Below are 25,666 nucleotides of genomic sequence, written 5' to 3'. Positions count from 1 at the left end.
CAAAAATGAGGATGTTTTATGATAAAGAAAAAAGCTGTGTATGTTAAAAACCAAAGAAAAAATCTACGTTGAACATGCCAGGATATGATGATAACATGTAATGGTCTGTGGTGAAGACATCTCTGCCATCCAACAGATGCATGTGGTCTAACAACGGTCCTTAATCTCCATTCCTTCAGGAGCATATATATATATATATATATATATATATATATATATATGAGGCTCAGTCACATTACAGGTATCTATATTCAGTGATCTTGCTGTTTGCATATCATGCCTCCATCAATCCACCAGCACACTTCTCTTTAACACTGCTAGTATGATAAACCATTATTGGTGCTTTTGATTCTTAATTATTTTAATTACACTTCATAGATAATTCAACACCTCATCATTTTTGGGACACCTTCTGGCCTAATTTTGAGGACTGTTGTTAGACCACATGAATCTGTTGGATGGCTGAGATGTCTTCACCATAGACCATTACATGTTGTAATCATATCATCCTGGCATGTTCACCATAGATTTTTTCTTTGGTTTTTAACATACACGGCTTTTTTCTTTATCATAAAACATCCTCATTTTTGGTATGTACCATAATACTACTTGATGTATCATTTTTGCTATTTACTGAATGGAATATAATGGTTATAATAACTTAAGTTCCTTGTTCTTGGTAATTACATAGGGAACTTTGTAACCTCCATCTCCAATACCCCTGAAGAAAGGTGGCGGTCACCTAAAACGTGTTGGGTACTGGAGAAACACATACCTTCAAGAATAAGGCTGTAACAATTTTTGATGAGACTAATTTTCATAGCCGTGATTTTTATGATTGTTACTGCGTTTTATATGTTTGTATACAACTATTCTGTGACAAACAATTTTTATATGGAATTAATAAAGTTTATAATTTTTATAAATTTTGGTTAGCGATTGCCTTTATAATCCCACATACCAAGGGGGTAATCTTGTTTACTATTCCCTCAAGGGATGATGGCCACCTCTCTCCAGGACCTCAAATGATTGGATATATTTTTACTAAGGTTTAAGTAAAGGCAAAACTTTTATTTGGTTTTGGATAGAGTGGAGAGGGATTAGAACGCTTGTCAGTTTTTACTGCAGTCTGTGCCCCTCAAGAGATTCTCCCTCTTTGTTTGTCCTGTTTACCATTATTATTGAAAGTATAAGAAAATACCAAATTTTGGGTTGTCCCCAGAAAAGTAACAGAGGGGAAATCTTTCAATGGGGACACTAGTTCTAGTGACTTGGGAGTCCCCAAGGAATTCCCTTAATTGGCAGGGATTTCCTCTCACTTCCTGTTTGGTTACAGGACAGGAAGTAAAGGTAAATCTCCGCAATGGGACACAGATGGCAAAAACAAAATCGGTCAGGGGTTATAACCCTTCCTTGTGATTGTAGAGTCATTTTTTTTTTTTTTAAATACCAAACATGTTATACTTATCTGCTCTGTGCAGTGGTTTTGCACAGAGCAGCCCTGATCTTCACTTATCCCTCTTCGGCACTGCTGCTAAGAGCCCCCATAGCAAGCTGCTTGATATTGGGACACGCGAGCTTAGCCGCAACTCCGTGTCCATTCAGACATAGAGAGCGGCCCCCTCTTTCTCTCGGCCCCCTCTTTCTCTCCTCATTGAGTTTGACCACAGCGGGAGCTGCTGTCTCAGCCAGTCAGGAGCATAATATATAAAATGTTCCCGCAATGTACAGAGACATGTTGGAGGTGTAGGGAGGCAGAGGAAAATGAGCTCTATATCTCTTGGGTGTGTAGTAAGCTGAATACTTCTGGACCGAGGTACACCAAATTATCCAGAAATGTACTGACTATGAGATCCCACAGGACCCTGCTTTTTTGCTGCAACACCTTCATACAATCCCAGGTGAGACCTATAGATGCTCCATCGTCCTGGTCCTGGTGAGTGCAGCAAAAAGCTGTATTCCTATTTTCTGTAAACCGCGCCAAGCATATTCGATTACCGTAGCTGGGAAAAGTGATCAGGTGTAGGACCTGATCATGACGGAGATGGGCGCACTTGAAAAATGCTTGAAAAAATTATTCTACTGGCATGAGTTTGTGTACTCCTTTGCCTACACATCTCTACTGGACACAACCTAAGTTCAGCGAGGTTGTTGGACGGTTGGTACCTACGAAACTTGGAGGTGAGATGACGAGTCTTCTTTTGGCACTTTTCCACTGCAAGTACAGGCTCGGCTCTACTCGGCCCTGCTTGGCCCGGTTTGCTTTTCCACTGCTGGTACCGCATGGTACGGTGTTGGAACGGTACGGTACGGTATGGTTTGCTTTTCCACTAAAGTAGTACTAAAGTTAAGTGGGTGGGATAACAACGGGGTGGGTGGGATTCTCTGACCAATCAGTGGCTAGTAGTGACTGCATGCAAAGAATTGTTGGATATGGTACCGGGTATGGTACCTCTTGGAACCACAATCGAGGTGGTACTGTTTTTGAGAGCCTTACCATCCGGTTCCATGCAGTGGAAAAGCGCCGCCGTACCGTACCTTTCCTACACCATACCATGCGGTACCAGCAGTGGAAAAGCACAAAAGCGAGCCGAACCGTTCGGTTCCATGCAGTGGAAAAGCGCCATTTCATTCCCCTCCAGTCCCCTTTCATATAGTTAGTCTGGTTGAAAAAGACACAAGTCAATCTAGTTCAACCAATAAAATATATATGATATATTATCAAAATAAAAAAAAACTGTTTTGGCTTTACATACATTTTAAATCTTTTGGAAGCCTTGGAGGAAATATTTCATCTTTTGTGCATTCATTGTAGACACCTAGATGTGCCGGCATGCATAGCATGTATTAAAGCCGCTCAGAAACTCCATACATTCCTTTCACATTTATGGGCAGCCTCACTGACCAGTAGGAGGGTACGGGCCAGACTTCAACGTTACTTGCAGGATCACCATATGAGGATACTGGAAAAAAAGCCTGAAAATAAATTCAGTCCCCACATTTGGTGCTGGTTTGTTTTTGAGTTTAAATACACTTATACTTTAACCATATCCATAATGATTTCAGCCCCAACCAAATCAGTGTGTGTATGTATGTGTATGGGGGAATATATACAGTATGCACACAATCCACTATTGGCCACCGCACACAAGATGGGAAGAAAGTTGCCCAGGTGCACTGCTGAACATTCGTATGTGGTCAAAAAGAGAGGACACTATGGTCTTGACTTGTGAAACATAATCATAAACTTTTAATATGGAAAAAAGCCTAACACTAATCTATCCTTAAACATTTTCCCTCTCCTCTCTTCCTACCTATTCTGCCTAACCTGTACTGTATAAAAAAAAAAAAAAATGCGGGTACTTACCTATTTTTAATACGCTCTTGTCATGTGATCCCACAGCTCCAACTCCTCTGTCAGAGAGCAGCTGCTACAGATGAGAGGAGGGAGCGTGGACAACGCCTGGGCCACGGAAGCCTATGGGTAATGTCACGGCTCCCAAAACTCAAACCAGAGCTTCAGGATTATGTGACCGGCCTGGAACAGGTTAAAAATAGATAGGTACCGCTATGCAAATCTTTTTTATGCAGGTTAGGCAGAATATGGAGGAGTGGAGACGGAACATTTTTAAGACTAGTTAGACTTTAGGCTGGCCACAGATTATACAATTTGATCCAGGGAATATCCGATTGCCTCTCGGGGGATCAGGAAGGAATTTTTTTCCCCTGCTGTAGCAAATTGGATCATGCTTTGCTGGGGGTTTTTCACCTTCAATTGCGGGTATAGGATTGTATGGTTGGGTTTTCTTTACGTTTTTTTTGTTTTTTTTATTGGTTGAGCCAGATGGACTTATGTCTTTTTTCAACCTGACTAATTATGTAATTTTCTTTCCTTCGACCATGTTTTGAAGGAAAGAAAAACTCTAGATTTCCCCCATCAACATAGTCAGTATTGATGGGGGAATCGTTCCCGCTGCCCTAATGTATTCGGACAGTGGGGGGTTTCCCGCTCTCAGAATATAATGGTCACTGATGGTGGCTATAGCTACCAGCAGTGATCATATGAAAAAAAACTTACAGGCTGGCTGTACTAAAGTCTACCGATACCAGTACAACAAACCTGCCTATAGATCGAAATTTGGTTGTTTCCTTCTGAACCAGACACATTTCGATCCATCTATGGCTTGCTTTACACTTTCAAAGTTTCAACGAGACACAGCTCATCTGGTATCAGGACAATATCCCCCCGGACATTATCCCCCGTGACAATATCCCCCCGGAAAACATCCCCCTGGACATAGGGTTAGGGGGTTAGAGGGGGGGGATATTGTCTAGGAGGATATTGTCCGGGGGGATGTTGTCCAGGGGGGGGGGGGGATGTTGTCCGGGGGGATGTTGTCCAGGGGGGGGGGGGGGTGTGTCCGGGGGGATGTTGTCCGGGGGATATTGTCCAGGGGGGGAAATTGTCCAGGGGGGGATGTTGTCCAGGGGGGGATGTTGTCCGGGGGGGGGGATGTTGTCCGGGGGGGGGGGGATATTATTATTATACAGGATTTATACAGGATTTATATAGCGCCAACAGTTATATATATATATATATATATATATATATATATATATATATAATTAGTGCTTTGGGGATGTGCTGAGATTGGACCCTGGGGGTATATTTCCTTTGTTTGGACTCCTAAAATTTTTAGAAGCCGATAGGTGATTTGAATGCAACTGATCTTGCCTATGAGGAAGTGTTGCATTGATGTGTTTTAGGAAAGCTTGCTTTGGTGCTGTATATAAAGCCGTCTTTTTTTATGCTTGACAGAGATTTGAGTATGAAGAATGGTGCATTGCATCACAGCCCGGCGTTTTTCTGTAGTTTGCAGTGAATTTATCTCTGTGTTCTTCACTGTGTTCCATCTGGAATCTGTTAACACTTTATCAGGTTACCTGACAACACCGTATGGAGTAATGAATTTATGTCTTAAAATGTTACTTTGTTGTAGGGAAACATATGTGTAAATAGAAGTCTGTGCCCTCAAATACTGGTTAAGTATAACTTCTATTAGTGTATGCTAATATAATACTCATTATTCTCATTACTTAAAGCAACTTTAAAAAAAAAAAAAAAACTTGTACAATAAAAGGGCTACCTGCAAAGACTTGAATACTTTCTTGTTCTGTTGCTCATGTCATTGATCTCTGTAGTAAAGAAGAAAAGCCGGCTGCTGAAGATCAAGCAGAATTCAACACTGCTGGGAGTGTAAATTTTATGGTCACCTTCTGTGCACTGCGGTTTCTTCTGCCATTCCATACATTACGACAGGACACTATACTGATGTAGGGAGAAGCAGATTGAACCATTGAGTGCAATAGGGGACCTGGATTCTGACACTTCTGCAAGTGTCAGATTCTACAGGATCTTCAGCTGGCAGCTTCTATTCACTGCTGTAGAGCTCCGTGGCACAAGGTGCACCTAGATTAGTAAATCAACCCTAGTGAATACTAAAGACAAGTGAACTGTGCACTTTGCATGTGCAGTTGCAGTCATTTTTCTTAATAAATGTGATGTGGTAAAGCTTTTGACAGGCCGCTGGCAGCAGGGCTGGACATTGTACATTTACCTCCTTAATGCCTGAAAATGATGGGATTTGACACAAATGGGTGAAACACCCTGTATGCATGAGGCCTTAATGTACAAGCTAGGGTAAACATGACTGTGCAGCGTCCATTGTGAGTGACATTTCTGATGCCAAGTGTCAAATAAGATCATTTATCTATCTTTTTTTTTTTCTTTACTGTTTATTTTTAGTGAAAGAAAGTGTATAGTACAACATGGACTTTTCAAATAACATGCATTTCTGTCATGTTTTGTGCCCGCCAATTGTTTTTCTTTTTGCTGGTGTTTTTTTTCTCTTCCTTCCCCCCCCCCCCCCCCCCCCATACAGATGTCATGAAATATAATTTTATTATCAACCTTGTCTTTTCTTTAGGATTGTCGGGGTTGTTTGAGACTGGCCTCCATCATGCCAGCAGTGCCACTCCAGATGCATCAGTGATGAATCTAATCTCTGCCCTCGAATCTCGAGCTCCCCAACCTGGACCCTCTGCCTCCTCCCTTCTCTCTCAGTTCCGCACGCCCTCATGGCAGACAGGTATGGCCTACAATGCAGTCCTAAACACACACACATATATATATATATATATATATATATTTTTTTTTTTTATTTTATAAACTGTTGTAACAAATGTTTTTCAAAAATAGTGCTGAGGATGTACCTGATCTAAAACAAAGGTTTATAATATATAGTAAGTCTTACATTGGCAATGTTTGTTACTTCCATTTTAAAGAGAAAAATAATTTTGAATGGTTCAATATTTTTAATTGCTGACCCCACCATCAGTTTCATCTATTTAAAGCGGAGTTCCAGCCTTTTCTGTGTTTATTAAAAGTCAGCAGCTACAAAAAGTATAGCTGCTGACTTTTAATAAACACACACTCACCTGTCCCACGGTCCAGCGATGCGGCCGCCCGAAGCCTAGATCCTCTCCCTCTGGTCTCGGCGGCGCCGGCATCACTGTTGTGGGCACCCGGCAGTTACAGTTTGCGGCTTAACAGCCGGGTACGCACTGTGCATGCGCGTGTTGCGCTGTGCATATTGACTGGCCGGTAATCTTCTGGGACCTCTGAAGAGAGGAGAACTTCCGTTCAGGGCGCCGCGGCGCTCCAAGCGGAAGTGGGAGCAGGTACCTGTCAAAACTAGGTACCCGCTCCCCCCCCCCAAAAAAAATGACATGCCAAATGTGGCATTTCAGGGGGTTATTACTACCTAAAACGGATGTTCCACTTTTAGGCGGAACTCCGCTTTAAATTGGAAGGAATGTGTGCTATTTCTGAAGTAATGGAAAAATTATTGAAAGCACAAAAATATTTTTTAGACTTCTTTTTACAGTCAACCGTTTTCTACCAACTTATGTTATTAAAGCTAATTTCTAACCAAAGCCTTCATTTTCAATACAGTGGTAGGGTGAGAATCTTAACCAGGGTTTTATTTATGTCTATGTTGTGGAGACCCCCTCTCACTTTCTATCCCAGTGACACCAGCACGAGAGACAAAGGGAAGCGTTTTTACTGGGGCAGGAAGGCACAGACAACAATGTAAACTTGACTGAGGTTCTAACAATTCTTGCCAGTTGCCACTTTTTCTTGCCAGCTGTGTTCTTGATAGTTAAAGGGATTTTCCATCACTTCCTTCCTATTGGCATCCTGTCACTGTGATAGTAGGAGAAAGCCTGTTTCCACAATAGAGATACCGGTAGCAATCAAAACCTAATCCTTCCCCCACTCTTACCAAAACTGGAAAAAAAATGAGTTGAAGTTAGCTTTGAGGGGCTCATACGCACAGGGACAAGCAAATTAATGTTTTGTGATGCTGTGCAGGGCCTTATGGTTAAGTATTTTACTTTCCAAAGCCATGTACATGAACACATTAGATTGACATTTTTTGTTTAACATTTGATCAATTTAAACAATTTTATCAAGCATTGGATGAATAGTCTCTTTTACGGAAAACTGCCTTTATTCTTTATATGAAGTCAATGCCTTGTAGACAATTTCATGTTCTTTGCAAGTGTGGGGACATATGGTTTAAGCCAGTGATGGCGAACCTTGGCACCCCAGATGTTTTGGAACTACATTCCATACTCTGCAGTGTAGTTGAGCATCATAGGAAATGTAGTTCCAAAACATCTGGGGTGCCAAGGTTCGCCATCACTGGTTTAAGCTATTTTTGTATTTTTTTTAGCAGGGTATTTGTATTCTTTGCTGCAAGTTAGCAGATGCATTTCCCTTGCAGTGATAGACTGTACTCTAAAGTATTTGTTACTTTTCTACCATATTGATTCCGTTTCTCTTTTTTTTTTTTTCTAGCCATGCATACCCCTGCTCCCGCAGAACTCTTTATATCTGGAGCCATTCCAGGATCTGGTACATTTCCATCATCCTCTGCCCTTTCGGCTTACCAGCACCCAGCATCATTTAGTGGTAGAAGCTTCCCTGTAACATCCTCATTAACCCTTCAAGACGCCACCTTCAGCCCTACTTCTAATGGACTCCTCTCTCCTCATGATCCACTTCTACATATAAAGTCATCACAGTCCTCTGTTCCATCTTCCCTAAGTTTTGATCGGCTTGGCAGCACGGTATTGGGCACTGGATTACCATCTCAGAGTTCTGCCTATCGTAGTGCCCAAGAATCAGCTTCACGCCACCTTCCTTCCCAATTCAACCTCCTATCCTCTTCTCTCGGACCTTCGGAACAAACATCCCAGCTCTACAATGCCTCTGTGTTCTCAAGCTCCCCAGCCTCTTCAATTGAAAGAGCAATGCCTAGACAAGATAGCGTTATTAAGCACTACCAGCGGCCCTCAAGTGCACAGTCCCAGCTTCCCTCGGCCGCAGCTGCTGCCCACTCCCTGCAGCACTATCTAAGCTGTGGTGGCAGTTACCAGCAAATGCAGCACCGTTCTAGCTTGTCATGCAGCCCATTAGGGGACCAGTCACCTGTCAGCAGCGAGGGTTCGCAGCAGAAAAACTCACAAGCACGCCAAGAACAGTCTCAAAGCTACAGACCAATAATACAGTCACCAGGTTATTCAACATCTTCCTCTTCCAACAAGTCCAAAAGCTACTCAGCATCTAGGCAGACTCCTCGATCCACTGCCACTCCAAAGTGCCAAAGCATTTCCACCACTGGACAGACACACAACTACTCCTCCTCCACTCCAAAGCCCAGCTCTGTTATTGCTAGCCAGTCTCAGGCTTACTCCCCTGGACAGCCACAGAATCTTTTATCCATGTCCCAGTCACAAAGCTATTCTGTAACTCAGTCACAGAACCTTTCAGCTGTTACTCAGTCACAGGGCTTTACATCCAGCCAAGCCCAAGATTTGACAAGCGGAAGCAAATCCCAAAGCTTTACGTCTAGTCAGTCTCAAGGGATGCAGACTTGCGTGAGCCAGAATCAAACCTACTCACCAGAGCATTTGCAGGGGTTGTCATCAGTAGGCCAGATTCCAAATTACAGTGTACAAACAGAGTCTCATGTTTCTGCCAGCCAGGCACCTAGTTATGTTCCTGCTCATTCACAAGGCTTACCAACTGCTAGTCCTTCCTTAAGTTACAGCACTGGCCATTCACCAGCTATGTCCAGTCACGGTCAATCAATTGGTTATTCTTCAGTTAGCCATGGCCAAAACTTATCAGATTCGAGTCCCTCTCAAATAATCCGACCTCTCCAGTCTCCTACATCAAGTCGCTCTCAAAGTGTAGCTTCTCCTGGTCAGTCTCAGAAGTATTTGACTTCGGTACTTTCACCATCTTTCATGCAGGCTTCCCATTCACAAAGCTATCAAAATTCCCAGCCCAACTTAGAAAGAACACCATCCTACAGCAAACCAAAATCTGATTCTGAACTTCTTTCCACTGAAAGGACAGACGATGAAGACTTTCTTATTCAGCACCTATTACAGTCGCAAAGTCCACCTCGAGTCTCCTCTGAAAGCCTAGTTGAGTGTGAGGAAAGGTCTAGTAAATCAATGGCCTATGAAATGAGCAAAACTGAGGAGAGGTATCACCTGCAAAGTGTTATAAGGACTAATTCCAACTTGGACAACCAAGGGTTAGAGATGTCTCTTCAGAGCTTAAAAGACAAGAAAAAAGCTGATCGCCATAAAGAATACGCCAACGCAAGGTCGACTCCAGAGTCTTTGGGAACATCTGTTGTGCATTATAGTCACCAGACTGGTCCCATGGATTCATACACTCAGGACATGAAAAAGTCAGTAGAACATCTACCACACATGGACACCTCAAGTAAAGACATGTACTCCACTCATTCAAACCTGCAAAAGACTCCCGAACATGCCTCGCAGGCTCACAGAATGGTTGCTGAAAGTCAGTCAATGGAGACTCACAACATGCTTCAAAGCCAGCAAGGCACTCCAATGATGATGGATACCTCCCCGGATCTGCCACTTTCTCTTACCCACCAGCCATCCACTCAGCAACCACAGCTCTTGCAGTCAGTTCTCACCCATACCCAGAGTCAGTTGCAGGCACACCAGAGAAAAGTACAGACTCCCATGGATGTTCACCTTATGGAACCACAAAGGATCCAAGCTGAAGCACAATCTCCACAGCTACAGATGCAACTGCAGTCTCAAGCTTTGGAGGCCCACTTACAGTCCCAGCAAATGCAAGCTCATGTACGCTCACAGTCTATGGAGGTACACACTCGTTCTCAGTCAATAGAGGCACAGCTGATGGATTCCCACCCATTGCAGACAGACCAGCAATCTCCTCAGCTACAGGCACAACTTCAGTCAGAGCGCATGCAAGCAGAGATGCAGCCAGAAAGAATGCAGGCATCACTCCAATCCGAAGCCATGGAGGGGCTTCCCCAGAACGATGGCATGCAAGCATTATCACGGCCCCAAGAAATCCAGGACTTCTTGGAACCTGACTTGAACTTGGAGACACATTTGGGCCAGACTGGATCTGTGCAAAATCAGCAGCACCTCTTGTCTGATGCAGGAGATCAACTGCGATTAGATGCAGAGTCCTCCCAACAGGTGCCGCAAGCTCAGATGGAGCCCAAGGACCAGTTTGATAGTCCAAGTCCTCAAGGTTCAAAGCAGAGGTTTGTTCCTTTGACATCTATTTGCTTTCCTGACTCTCTTTTGCAAGATGAGGAGAGAAGCTTTTTTCCAGGAATGGAAGATATGTTCTGTCCACCACCTTGTGGAAATGATGAGTTTCCCAAAGCAAGTTGTGCTGATGATGGTTCTCAGAGCATGGACAGGAATGAGGCCATGAAAAACAGTTATGAGATGATGCAGTCTAGCCAAGGCTATTCAGGTTACTGCACCTCTGAAAGCAATGACAATCAACAGAATGTTCACTTGGGGCTTGATTCTGTATCTGTCAAACATGAGCTACCATCAACTGTCAACACAGAACAGTTAGGTCTAATTCAATCTGGTCATAGCCAGCAGTCTTCAGAAGTGAAACCTGGCCTGACATCACCCATCTTTTGCTCTTCTAAACCTAAAAAACTACTTAAGACATCATCGTTTCACCTGCTGAAGAAAAGGGAACCATCTTTTCAGCCTCCCAAGAAAAACTATGCCCAAGAGTACGAGTTTGAAGATGATGAAGACAAGGAGGATGTACCTGCAGATATTAGATTAAATAGCCGTAGACTACCTGATCTTCTCCCAGATCTTATTTCTAGCTGCCGTACTCGTCCTAACATTAGTCCTATGGGAGATATTGACTTTTGTCCACCAAATAACATGGATGGTCCAAAGAGACGAGGCCGGAAACCCACTAAACCGAAAAGAGAAGGTCCTCCAAGACCCAGGGGAAGACCAAGGATCAGGCCTCTCGTAGAACCACATGTGCTGGGGCACGATGGTATTAGAAGGCCCAGAGGAAGAGGTAGGGGGAGAGGAAGGAGAATGACAGATGAGGGAAGAGCGAGCATGCCAATGGAGCCACTGAAACCACTAAAGGTACCTGTAATGTTATTTCACAAAACAGAATGGTGAAAGAAGAGTAGTTAAAGTGGAGTTCCAGAAAAAAATTAAAAAGTTTGTTTTAGGTCCTTATAAGTGGTTTTAGGGATGGGCAAATAAAAAAAAAAAAAATAAGTCTACTTAAGTCATAAATTCATTTTAAAAAGCCAAGGATCATTAACTAGGTAATTTTCCTGCACATTAGTTTTCTGGCCCCTGGAATTTGCTCATCACCGAGTATAATTATGGACTCCATTCTTAATGCAAATATCAGGTTTTCTTGGGAACTGCAGCACTACCTCCTGATTAAATCTGGCAGGACCCTAAACTGTAATGCTTATCTTTGGGAACCACTCTAAATTAATGGCCAAACTCCAGGAGAACATGGAGAGTATGGGAGTTATGTTAACCTGTAAGTTACTACAGAGAGGGACCTAATTTAGATAGGTGTTTTTTTTTTTTTTTTTTTCCGGAAAACCCACTTTAATCCCATTAGTTAAAAAAATTAGGTATCTTAAAAATTAAATCACTAAATAGTTTTGTGTTGTTTATATATAATATTAAGTACAAGCTGGCCATAGTTTCCAAGGATCTAGAAAGCTCAATGTGTACATTTTATCTCCTTGGTCAGATCAAGCTGCAAGTGCCAAAAGGGAATGACGCTTTGCAGATGGAGCAAGCAGAGATGCTCCCTCCTCCCCAGGAGAACACTTTGGACAACAGCCAGACTCGGGAGAAGATCAAACAGAAGATCAAAGAAGTAGAGGAAAAGCAACCAGAAATAAAGTCAGGCTTCATGGCCTCTTTTTTAGACTTCCTGAAGTCGGGCAAAAGGCAGCAACTACCTACAGCCAACACCAGCCCATCGAAGAACCGGCCACCGTCTGCCCAGCAGGCCTCACAGGCTTCTTTTGGGATGGCGTCCCAGATGCTTTCTGGAACCTTGGACTCTACAGAGAGTGATAGCCTAGTTATGAGTTGTACCAGCCCCTGCAAAAGGCTGGATGATGAACTGAAAAGAAATTTGGAGACATTGCCTTCCTTCTCTTCAGATGAGGAGGACTCTGTCAGCAAAAACCAGGATTTGCAGAAAAGCATCTCTTCAGCTATATCTGCCCTGTATGATCCCACTGACCGCAAGGAGCCAGAAAGTGCAGGTTAGTACATTCCTTAAAACTGAGTTCTATGCAAGAAGCTAAATGCACTTTTCCACTACACGTGTGCGCTGTTTTGGTGCCAAATGATTTATAATTCTGTTTAGCTATTCTTGATGTTCACTCATTCCCATATACAGTGTAGCTGGGTGCCTTATCCCACTATTCTCTCTATTTTGTGGTTAAAGCAATAAACATTGGTTAGGGAATCGATCATTGATTTAGTAGTGAAATCAGCAGCACACTGATGAGGTCATCATCCTGCTCTTTTCCTCTGTCAGCAAGATTTTGGTTTCAGATTGACATCACTGTTCAATCCAGATTAGCGTTTAATTCTTTCCGCTTATCTCAGTCCTGCTGTGGAGAGGTTTACATATCGACAGACTGGGCTGCTTCTGATATGTTCGAAGATTTTCTAATAATCATATGCTTGGTTTACAGGTTTGTTCCTTAAAATATAATGCTTTTTGTTTAAAGTATAACTAAAGGCAAAACTTTTTTTTCTCTTTCATTCATTGATGGACACAGCTCCAGATCTTCTTGACCGATGTGTTTATGCTGCCCCCTACAGGAGTAGGACACTAGGCGGAAAAAGTTTTGACTACGCCTATAGGGCAGTCCCAGGGGGTATACTCCCACTTCCTGTGATAGGACTTCAGTTTTTTATTTTACCTAGTCAGGAATAAGGACCTAGTTCCTTGCTGGGATCTCTGGTTCTGGCATTTTTCCTTTTTAAACTGAATCTTTTTCTTTTATTATTTTCTGTTCCTGTGAGAACTACAGTTAACTGCCAGACTGGACAACGGACTGGATATTCTAGATCCTTACGGTCTTCCCAGTCCGGGCAGCGAGCGCGACCCGACCTTAGCTCCGCAGTGGGTTGGCCGCGACATAGTCCCATTCCAAGATGGTGGGGTGGTCTGCCTGAAGCGGTGCCTACCCGGTCCCAAGGTGTGGTGAGTAGTGTCCCTCCTTCCCTCTGGTGGTTTCTCCCTGGAGTGCCCTTCCTACCCATATTATGCTCCCCTGACTATCCAGGTCCCTCTGCGGGCCATCCCCCATTCACCCATGGCAACCCTCCCCCCGGGGCGGTTATGCCTGATTCTATGTGCGGGGGTGTCAAGCGGGTTCTCGGGGGGGGGGGAGGGGCTGCCTAAAAGTGTGTTTTTTTTTTGGGGGGGGGGGGGTGGTCCCATGCAGCGTTCCCCCTTGCTGTAGTTTCTCATTGCTATCACAGGCGGCCATATTCTTGAAGTCTATGGAGCAGTGAATCGGCATTGGGCCTCTAGTGGCAGTTCACTGAATATCCTTTTTCTCTCTGATCACCGCACGTCATGCAGCCTGACACTCTGCATCTGCATCTGAGTAGGGGGTGGGGAGTCCCTGTGGGGGGTTAAATGATGCTCTCTTTCTGCTATACCGGTTTTGGTGTGCTGGGACTTGTAGTGCCGCTGGTGCAGCAGTGGGTTGGTTTTTTTCACTGCATTTTTTACATTTTTTTGCTGTCGGTCCCCAGGTTAACCCATGGAGTCCCTGGAGCATGTGTCACCACCTGACCCCTCTGAGGCTGTGGACCCCGTGGGGTCCCAGTCCACTTTGTCTGCTATGACTGCAGTCCTGCAGCCACTGGGGTCCAAAGTAGTTATGGCCCTTCAAAATAGGAGGATTAAAAAGCATCCTCCACCTTCACCTGCATCCTCTGCTTCCTCCTATTCTGAGGTAGGATCGGCCGCCGCGGACGCAAGTCACCCTACTGGGTCTGCGCCCACGCACCCTGAGTGCTCTGATAGAGAGGATGAATCCTCTTCCACTACAGTCACGCATGAAAAGCACTGGTGGATGAATTGATTGTATCAATGCGGGAAACTTTAAAATTGGAGGACGCAGCTACCGCTGATTTGGCTGCGACAGTGCAATTTGGTACCCGCATCCCTTCATCAAGGGGATTTCCTGGCCTCTATCGCTATCAAGGACACCTACCTTCATATCCCAATATATGTCAGACGTCAGCGTTTCCTTCGCTTTGCTGTGGGCGAGGAGCACTATCAATTTGTGTCGTTAACCTTTGGTCTCGCCTCAGCTCCTCAGGTGTTCACAAAAGTTTTGGCCCCGGTGTTTGCATTACTAAGGCAGAAGGGGATTGCGGTGCTGGGGTACCTGGACAATCTTCTTCTGCGTGCGGAGTCCCTGAATGCCTTGAAAGACAATCTGGACATTTTGGCGCAAACCTTGCAAGAGTTTGGATGGAAACTGAATTTCCAAAAATCTGTTTTGGTCCCGTCCACCAAACTGGACTATCTGGGCCTGACCCTGGACACGACCTCAGCCAGGCTGTTTCTTCCGGATGTGAAACTCCAGAAGTTGCAGAATGCGGTGCAGCTCCTGTTGTTTGACCAGCGTTCATCCCTCAGGACTTGCATGCAAGTGCTGGGCCTGATGGTCTCCACCTTTTGAGGCAGAAACCATTTGCTCAGTTCCATACCGGGTCTCTACAGAAAGAGATTCTTGCTAAATGGAACAAGAATCCACAGTGTCTGGACAATCTGATCCTGTTGAGCCGGGGTAAGAGAGGGTCTCTGATCTGGTGGCTCCGCTCTCCGGCGCTTCAACAGGGAAAATCCTTTCCCCCCTTGTACTGGACGGTGGTCACCATGGATGCAAGCCTGTCCTGGTGGAGAGGTGTCTTGGGCATGGATCCGGCTCAGGGGGTTTGGAAATTCAGGCGATCAGGCTTTGTCTAACCCATTGGACGGCTCGTCTGCAGGGGCGCCCGGTAAGGATTCAATCGGACAATGCCACGGCTATGGCACATGTCAATCATCAAGGGGACACCAAAAGTGCCCTAGCGGCCAAGGAAGTAGCTGGCATTCTAAGGTGGGCAGAATGCTTTGTTGCAGCCATCTCTGCTGTATATTGTCCAGGGGTGGAAAATTGGCAGGCGGACTACATCAGTCGGTAGACGTTGGATCAGGGAGAATGATCTCTCCACCAGGAGGTATTTCATCAATTGTGCCTCAGTTGGGGGACTCCCGGTGTGGACCTGTTGGCCTCTCATCTTAACAGGAAGGTGATGAGGTTTGTAGCAAGGTCTCAGGATCCTCTGGCCGACGCCACAGATGTTCTGGTGGCTCCTTTGGACCAGTATCGTCTGATGTATGCATGTCATCTGCTAACTCTCCTGCCGAGACTCCTGTAAAGAATCGTGGCAGAAGAGATTCCGTTCATCCTAGTGGCCCCAGACTGGACTTGCAGGTCCTGTTTTGCAGACCTAGTACAGCTGGTCGCCTATGTCCCTTAGAGACTCCCTCTCCATCTTTTAACTCAAGGACCGATCTTCCATCCTGCTTTTACAGTTGCTGTCTTTAGCGGCTTGGCTGCTGCCGAAAGCCAGGTGCTGAAGGATAGAGGGGTGTCTGAATCATTGATTCCTACGCTGTTAAAAGCTAGAAAATCGACTTCTAGGAAAATATATTATTGAGTCTGGAGGGTGTACATTACTTGGTGTGAGTCTCGGGGGGGGGGGGGGGGGGGGCGGGGGGTTTCTCCCGCTTTTTCTCGGTGTCTCGTGTTTTGGAATTTCTCCAAAGAGGTGTGGCCTTGGGTACCATCAAAAGCCAGATTTTGGCCCTGCCAATTTTCTTTCAACGCCCATTGGCCACGAATTCCTTGGTTTATACCGGTGTCCAGGGGGTCTGCCACCTAGCTCCCCCAGTGAGGTCTCTGTTGCCTCCGTGGGACCTCAATTTGGTGTTGTCGGTTCTTCAGAAACCGCCTTTTAAAAATATTTGTGAGATTCCTCTGCTCACTTTGAAACAGAAGGTAGCTTTCTTGGTAGCTATACTTCTGCGCGCAGGGGGTCTGAGCTCGCTGCGTTGTCCCCTTACTTGGTGGTTCACATAGACATAGTGGTGCTTCGTACCTGCCAGTCGTTGCTTCCTAAGGTCGTCTCTGGTTTCCATTTAAATGAAGACATTGTTTTGCCTTCTTTGTGTCCTAAGCCTAAGCATCCTAAAGAGATTTTCTCACATTCTTTGGATGTGGTTTTGGCAATCAGGGTGTACCTGGCTGTGACGTGTCGTTCCGTAAACGGGTTCTCTATTTACCCTTACGGATGGACCATTTCCAGATGGATCAGGCAGACGGTGGTGGAGGCCTATTCCATTAAGGGTCTAGATCCTCCTTTCCCTGTTAAGGCGCATTCTACGAGGGTGCTTAGTGCCTCTTGGGCCTTCTGTCATCAGACGTCTGTTGTACAAGTTTACAACCTGGTCGTCCGTGCATACTTTCACAAAATATTATAAGGTGGATGTGTTGGCATCTGCAGTTGCTTCTTTTGGCCGCAAGGTTTTGCAGGCTGCTGTTGTAGATGTTAGTCCTCTTTGAGGGTGTATTGCAGGTGAGCTCCAGTTGTTCCTGGTTGAGCTCCTGTTTTGCCTGGTTGGCTATGTTTAGCTTTTAGAGAGTGTGTTTTCTTGTTTTTTTCCCACCCCTCATATTGACACTGACACTGCTTTGGGATGTCCCATCGATCAAGAAGATCTGGAGCTGTGTCTGTCAATGAACAAAAGCGAAAACTGGATTTTTGTCTTACTGTAAAATCCTTTTTTCTGATGTTCATTGAAGGACACAGCACCTGCCCCTCTAATTAAGTTGGGGTTTATGTTCTTCTGACGCTGCTTATTACAAAACTGAAGACCTATAGCAGAAAGTGGGAGTATACCCCCTGGGACTGCCCTATAGGCGTAGTCAAATATTTTTCCGCCTAGTGTCCTATTCCTGTAGGGGACAGCATAAACCTATCGGTCAAGAAGATCTGGAGCTGTGTCCGTCAGTGAACATCAGAGAAAAGGATTTTACGGTAAGACAAAAATCCAGTTTTTAGTTTTGGATGGAGTAGAGAGGGATTAGAACCCGGCAGGTTTTTATTAATGTCTGTGCTTCAGTTAAGGAGATTCCCCCTCTCTATTTGTCCTGTTTGCCATTATTGAAAGTGAAAATCACAATTTTTGGGTTGTTCCTTTGAAAAGTAATAGTGGCATAATCTTCCAATGGGGAATGGGGAGTTGTGGTGACCTGGGGGACTCCAAGGAATTCCCTTAATTTGCGGAGATTTCCTATCACTTCCTGTTTGGCTAAAGGGCACAGATGTGAAAAATCTGATTGGGTTACAACCCCCCCAAAAAAGTTGTACCTATTGTTCTACTTTAACCACCTGCCGACTGCTCACAGTATATTTACTGCGGCAGTCGGCCCCGGCCAGGCAGAGTGACGTAGGTCTACGTTGCTCGCCTGTCACTCCTTCTAGAGCCAATAGCAGGCGAGCGCGCGCCCGCCGAGGCACGCGCCCGCCTTGGCTCGTTCACGGAGGAGTGCGGGAGTGTGACTGGCGGACCCGATGTCCGCCGGTCACACTACGATCGCCGGTACAGCGGGAGAAAGACAGAGCGGCTTATGTAAACAAGCCGCCTGTCAGTTCTCCCTGTGTAAAAATGAAGATCAGACGGTTCTACTATGTAGAACTGTTGATCTTTTTTTTTACACCAATAGGAATGTCCCACTACAGTTAGAAGCACGCCCCTAGGACACACTTAACCCCTCCCTGTCCAATACAGTTAACCCCTTCCCTGCCAGTGTCATTTTTGCAGTAACAGTGCATATATATATAGCACTGATTACTGCAGTAATGTCGCTGGTACCCCCAAAAGTGTCAAAAATGTCAGTCAAGGGTCCGATCTGTCCGCCGCAATGTCGCAGTACCACAAAAAAAATCGCAGATCGCCGCCATTACTCGTTAAAAAAAAAAAACACCAAAAATGACAAAAATCTTTCCCTTTGTTAGTAAACGCGATAACTTTTGCGCAAACCAATCAAAATACGCTTTTTGCTTTTTTTTTTTTTACCAAACATAGGTAGCGTAAAACAAATTGGCCGAAAATGTTAAAAAATTTTGATTTTTACATTTTTTTTGGGGGGAATTTCATATAAAAAAAAGTGAAAAATATTGTTATTTTTGCAAAAATTACGCTCTTTTTTTGTTTATAGCGCGTGATCAAAAAATCGCACAGGTGATCAAATACCACCAAAAGAAAGCTCTGTTTGTGGGAAAAAAAGGACGTGAAATTAGTTTAGGTACAGCGTCGCACGACCGCGCAATTGTCCGTTAAAGTCACGCAGTAAAAAATCGCAAAAAAAAACCCTGGTCTTTTAGCAGGAAAATCCTCCAGTGGTAAAGTGGTTAATTATGCATTTTAAGAATTTACAGATGTTTTACTTTTTTTGTTTTTTTGATTTTCCAAAAAATGAACACTTCACCAAGCGTGAAGTTTCATTTCCCATGGAGCAATTCATTTTGTCTAGAAAGTAAGCCTGGATGGTGTAGTAAAAGTGATATTCCCTTTGTGCTGATTCATAATTGGATAATTAATTCTGGGTACATTAAGTACCCTTCCTTGTTTTTCAAAGGGTTGTGAGTTGAAGTACAAGAAGTTTATCCATACAGATAGCTTTAGTGTTTGTAAATTATTATTACATGTTTTCTGCATTCTTTACCTTCTGGTGCATATATAAGTAATTTATCACAAGGGAGGCTGGCTTCTCAATAGATTTTCTTTTTATCTTAAGCACCCGCCATAGTTGAGGAGAAGGTGTCCAGCCCTGTGCCTTCTGAGCCTTCCTCACAGCCGGAGCCACCAGTGGCAGTTTCCCCACCATCTCCTCAGGAGGCTCCTGCTCCTCCTCCACCAGAAGAGCCACCTTCCCAGTCATCCCCTGAACAGGAGGAACCAGAAGATTCCAGACCCCTTCATCTGGCCAAAAAACAGGAGACCGCTGCTATTTGCGGGGAGACCGACGATGAAGATGTTGAGAGCAGCGGGGAGGGTATCTTCCGGGAGAGAGATGAGTTTGTCATTCGAGTGGAAGACATCCAGGCTTTAAAGGTATGAAATTTTGTCAGCAATGCCTTTGTTTGGCTTTAAGAAATCTGTTGATTTGTAGAAGTTAAAGAGGAAGTAAAGTCCCAAAAAAGAAACGAGAAAAAAAAAAGCCCAGTAAAGAGAAAGGCATAATGAGCTAGTGTGCATCGCATACTAGCTCATTATGAAGTACTTACCTTAAAACGAAGCCCCCGCCGTGCCGCCCGCTCAGCAACAGGACGGCCGACATGTCCGGTCATCCTGCTTCCGGGTTTGCGTCCTCCAGCCATCTGATTGGCTGGAGGCGCGATTACATCACTCCCGCGCCTGCGCGTGGGAGCCGCCGTTCACGGCACTGAGCTCTGAAGGAACGGCATGGGTGGCCGTTCCTTCAGAGCGCATGCGCCGATGATGTCATCGGCAGTATGCACTCTAAATATCTCCTAAACGGTGCAAGTTTGGGAGATATTTATAGCACCTATAGGTAAGCCTTATCATAGGCTTACCTATAGGTAAAAGTTTGTGAGGTGGGTTTACAACCTCTTTAATAAGATGGTGACATGAATAAACTGCAGGCATGTAGAGATGCCTGCACTTCCTAATAAAAATCACTTTTCAAGTAGACCGAATGATCAGAGTGTTGATGATGGAAGTAGTGTGTAATTTATTTATACTGTAGGTCCACTTTATTGATTAGATTACTAATTACTAACGCTATAGATTATTATAATGTATTAACCTGCATTTGTTATAATGGGGTGATATAGTACGGAGTACCACATCCAGATTGTAACAGAGAACACAAGGAACAAAAGAGATGAACTTTTAGAGTACTCAAGTACTATTGTATCTTAAAAGTCTATCTTTTTTGTTTGTTGTGTTCTCTATTAAATAAGGTGTTACAATGAGAGCATTAGGCCCCTTTCACACAGGCGGACCGTTCAGATCCGCCTGTCCGTTTTTTTGGCGGATCTGAACGGTCCCCCCATGCATTCCTATGGGGCATCGGATGTCAGCAGAGACATGTCTGCTGACATCTGATCCGTCAAATCTGGACGGATGGAAACCCATGTCCGTTCCCATCCGATTTCCCCATATAGATGAATGGGGAACTGACAGCTGTGTCTCTGCACACAGCGTGGAGACACAGCTGCCATCCTCCTGCTCAGCGAGGGATCGGCGGATCAATCCCTCCACTGAGAAAAACAGATTCCGTCCGACGGACGGACTGTGTGAAAGGAGCCTTTCTCGTATCTGTTTAAACGATTAACCACTTGCCGACCGCCGCAAGTACATATACTGCAGCGGTCAGCCCCTCACAGGCAAAGTGACGTATGGGTACGTCACTAGCCTGTGAGGCTCTGGGGAGCGAGTGCGAAAGGCAGGCGGCTGATGTAAACAATCCGCCTGTCATTCTCCCCTGTGTAAGAAAAGTGATCAAATGGTTCTACTATATAGGACCGTTGATCACTGTTCCTACACCTCAAGCCACAGCCAATCACAGTTAGAATCACGCCCCTAGGGACACACACAACCCCTCCCTCTAAAAAAAAATTAACCCCTTCACTGCCAGTGTCATTTTACAGTAACAGTGCATATGTATAGCACTGATTACTGTAGTAATGTCACTGGTAACCCCAAAAGTGTCAAAAATGTCAGTCAAGGGTCCGATCTGTCCGCCGCAATGTCGCAGTCCCGCAAAAAAGACCGCAGATCGCCGCCATTACGCGTTAAAAAAAAAAACAACAAAAATGACAAAAATCTTTCCCTTTGTTAGTAAACGCAATAACTTTTGCGCAAACCAATCAAAATACGCTTTTTGCGATTTTTTTTTTTTTTTTTACCAAAAATATGTAGCATAAAACAAATTGGCCTACAATGTTAAAAAATTTTGATTTTTACGTTTTTTTGGGGGGAATTTCATATAAAAAAATGTGAAAAATATTGTTATTTTTGCAAAATTTACGCTCTTTTTTTGTTTATAGCGCATGATCAAAAAATCGCACAGGTGATCAAATACCACCAAAAGAAAGCTCTGTTTGTGGGAAAAAAAGGACATCAAATTCATTTAGGTACAGCGTCGCACGACCACGCAATTGTCCGTTAAATTCACAAAGTGCCGAATCGCAAAATAGGCCCTGGTCAGGAAGGGGGTAAAATCTTCCGGGGCTTAAGTGGTTAAAGAGAAACATCACTTCCATGTTCTTAACTCAGCCATGCCATCTGTCCTGTCTTACACCAGACAAGGGCTTTGGCCCTAGAAGTACGAATGCAAAGAAAAAAAAATCCACTAGTCATGTGGGAGATATGCTTGTAGGAAGAACTGGAGTAAAAAAAAATCTCTCCAGGAAAAATAGCAGAGCAGCCCCTCTAAATACCAATCTTTTTCCATTCACTCTAAAAAAAAAAAAAAAATTCCAAGAAGAGAACAGTTCTAAGGCAGCCCATAGACAATATGATTTTCTTTCCTTCCACCATAGGGGGTGGGGAGCCTTTCTAGCAACCAGAACATAATGATTACTGCTAGCGGCTATAGCTGCTGGCAGTAATCGCATGTAAAAAAAAAAAACCCGACAGGCTGTACCCAAGTCAATGTCGAAGACAATGGATCAACTTTGGTACAATCAACTTGCCCATATCTGGATCAAAATTTGGTCAGTCAATGCTGAACAGACAAATTTTGATCCATGTATGGCCAGCTTAAGACCACACTAATTGCAGTTTATAGATGTAAAGAAAAAGCCTTTCATTCAAGGGTAAGTATTGCTTGGATACATTTTTGCACTGTCTGCTGTTTGCGTCTTTTTTTTTTATTTATTATTTTTTACAAATGTTGATTTTATAGTAGCCACTCAAAGGACATAATTGGATATGGAGAGTATTCAAGAATAAAAATACCTGCCAACCCACTAATTACTTTATATGTAGACTTATTGAGGAAGCCATGATTTCTAACTTTTCTCTTGTTCCCATAGCTCGCTTTGCAGACAGGCCGCGAGCCCCCTCCAATCTGGCGGGTTCAAAAAGCTCTACTGCAAAAGTTCACCCCAGAGATCAAAGACGGGCAGCGCCAGTTTTGTGCCACCAGCAATGTAAGTAAATCTGGAGGTTTATATTCTGTAACAAAGATGTAACCTAAGCAATAGAATAAAACCTCTCCTATATTCAATAAAGTGTGATAAGTTGGTCAGCTGTGGGTATAGGATTGTATATAAAGGATTGTGTATGTATGTGTGTGTGTGTGTGTGTATGTATGTATGTGTGTATATATATATATATATATATATATATATATATATATATATATATATATATATATATATATATATATACATACACACATGCTTGTGTGTGTGTGTGTGTATGTACAGTGGGTACGGAAAGTATTCAGACCCCCTTAAATTTTTCACTCTTTGTTATATTGCAGCCATTTGCTAAAATCATTTAAGTTCATTCTTCTTCCTCATGAATGTACACATAGCACCCCATACTGACAGAAAAACACAGAATTGTTGACATTGTTGCAGATTTATTAAAAAAGGAAAACTGAAATATCACATGGTCCTAAGTATTCAGACCCTTTGCTGTGACACTCATATATTTAACTCAGGTGCTTTCCATTTCTTCTGATCATCCTTGAGATGGTTCTACACCTTCATTTGAGTCCAGCTGTGTTTGATTATACTGATTGGACTTGATTAGGAAAGCCACACACCTGTCTATATAAGACCTTCCAGATCACAATGCATGTCAGAGCAAATGAGAATCATGAGGTCAAAGGAACTGCCTGAAGAGCTCAGAGACAGAATTGTGGCAAGGCACAGATCTGGCCAAGGTTACAAAAAGATTTCTGCTGCACTTAAGGTTCCTAAGAGCACAGTGGCCTCCATAATCCTCAAATGGAAGACGTTTGGCATGACCAGAACCCTTCCTAGAGCTGGCCGTCCGGCCAAACTGAGCTATCGGGGGAGAAGAGCCTTGGTGAGAGAGGTAAAGAAGAACCCAAAGATCACTGTGGCTGAGCTCCAGAGATGCAGTCAGGAGATGGGAGAAAGTTGTAGAAAGTCAACCATCACTGCAGCCCTCCACCAGTCGGGGCTTTATGGCAGAGTGGCCCGACGGAAGCCTCTCCTCAGTGTAAGACACATGAAAGCCCGCATGGAGTTTGCTAAAAAAACACCTGAAGGACTCCAAGATGGTGAGAAATAAGATTCTCTGGTCTGATGAGACCAAAATAGAACTTTTTGGCCTTAATTCTAAGCGGTATGTGTGGAGAAAACCAGGCACTGCTCATCACCTGTCCAATACAGTCCCAACAGTGAAGCATGGTTGTGGCAGCATCATGCTGTGGGGGTGTTTTTCAGCTGCAGGGATAGGACGACTGGTTGCAATCGAGGGAAAGATGAATGCGGCCAAGTACAGGGATATCCTGGACAAAAACCTTCTCCAGAGTGCTCTGGACCTCAGACTGGGCCGAAGGTTTACCTTCCAACAAGACAATGACCCTAAGCACACAGCTAAAATAACGAAGGAGTGGCTTCACAACAACTCCGTGACTGTTCTTGAATGGCCCAGCCAGAGCCCTGACTTAAACCCAATTGAGCATCTCTGGAGAGACCTAAAAATGGCTGTCCACCAACGTTTACCATCCAACCTGACAGAACTGGAGAGGATCTGCAAGGAGGAATGGCAGAGGATCCCCAAATCCAGGTGTGAAAGACTTGTTGCATCTTTCCCAAAAAGACTCCTGGCTGTATTAGATCAAAAGGGGGCTTCTACTAAATACTGAGCAAAGGGTCTGAATACTTAGGACCATGTGATATTTCAGTTTTTCTTTTTTAATAAATCTGCAACAATGTCAACAATTCTGTGTTTTTCTGTCAGTATGGGGTGCTATGTGTGCATTCATGAGGAAGAAGAATGAACTTAAATGATTTTAGCAAATGGCTGCAATATAACAAAGAGTGAAAAATTTAAGGGGGTCTGAATACTTTCCGTACCCACTGTATATATATATATATATATATATATATATATATATATATATACACAGTATCTTACAAAAGTGAGTACACCCCTCACATTCTTGTAAATATTTCATATGACACTTTGCCACAATGTAAAGTAGTGAGTGTACAGCTTGTATAACAGTGTAAATTTGCTGTCCCCTCAAAATAACTCAACACACAGCCATTAATTTCTAAACCGCTGGCAACAAAAGTGAGTACACCCCTAAGTGAAAAAGTTCCATATTGGGCCCAATTAGCCATTTTCCCTCCCAGGTGTCATGTGACTCATTAGTGTTACAAAGTCTCAGGTGTGAATGCAGAGTAGGTGTGTTCAATTTGGTGTTATCACTCTCACTTTCTCACACTGGACACTGGAAGTTCAACGTGGCACCTAATGGCAAAGAACTCTCTGAGGATCTGAAAAAAAAACAAAAACAAAGTTGCTCTACATAAAAATGGACTAGGCTATAAAGAGATTTCCAAGACCCTCAAAATGGAGATGCAGCATGGTGGTCAAGACCATACAGCGGTTTAAATTCACAGGTTCCACTCCGAACAGGCCTCGCCATGGTTGACCAAAGAACACATGTTCAGCGTCATATCCAGAGGTTGTCTTTGGGAAATAGATGTTTGAGTGCTGCCAGCATTGCTGCAGAGGTTGAAGGGGTGGGGGGGTCAGCCTGTCAGTGCTCAGACCATACACTGCATCAAATTGGTCTGCATAGCTTTCATCCCAGAAGGAAGACTCTTCTAAAGATGATGCACAAGAAAGCCTGCAAACAGTTTGCTGAAGACAAGCAGACTAAGGACATGGATTACTGGAACCATGTCTTGTGGTCTGATGAGACCTGGATAAACTTATTTGGTTCAGATGGTGTCAAGCGTGTGTGGTGGCAACCAGGTGAGGAGTACAAAGACAAGTGTGTCTTCCCTACAGTCAAGCATGGTGGTGGGAGTGTCATGGTCTGGGACTGCATGAGTGCTGCTGGAACTCATTGAGGGAACCATGAATGCCAAC

General features: G+C 44.1%; 1 protein-coding gene across 1 annotated transcript in view; it reads left to right on the top strand.

Moving 5' to 3' along the window:
• Positions 1 to 25,666, top strand: part of PRR12 (proline rich 12) — a 196,941-nt gene that overhangs the window by 135,548 nt on the left and 35,727 nt on the right. The window contains exons 3-7 of the mRNA XM_082273219.1: positions 5,988 to 6,149; positions 7,925 to 11,568; positions 12,203 to 12,728; positions 19,347 to 19,663; positions 22,615 to 22,731. Of these exons, the coding sequence (XP_082129345.1) occupies positions 5,988 to 6,149; positions 7,925 to 11,568; positions 12,203 to 12,728; positions 19,347 to 19,663; positions 22,615 to 22,731 (4,766 nt within the window). The remainder of the gene's footprint in view (positions 1 to 5,987; positions 6,150 to 7,924; positions 11,569 to 12,202; positions 12,729 to 19,346; positions 19,664 to 22,614; positions 22,732 to 25,666) is intronic.

This window comes from Pelophylax lessonae (genome assembly GCF_965119305.1).
Source record: "Pelophylax lessonae genome assembly, chromosome: 12".
NCBI classification, from domain to species: domain Eukaryota; kingdom Metazoa; phylum Chordata; class Amphibia; order Anura; family Ranidae; genus Pelophylax; species Pelophylax lessonae.
The sequence above is the reverse complement of the archived record's forward strand: the minus strand, read 5'-3'. Positions and strand labels throughout refer to the sequence as shown.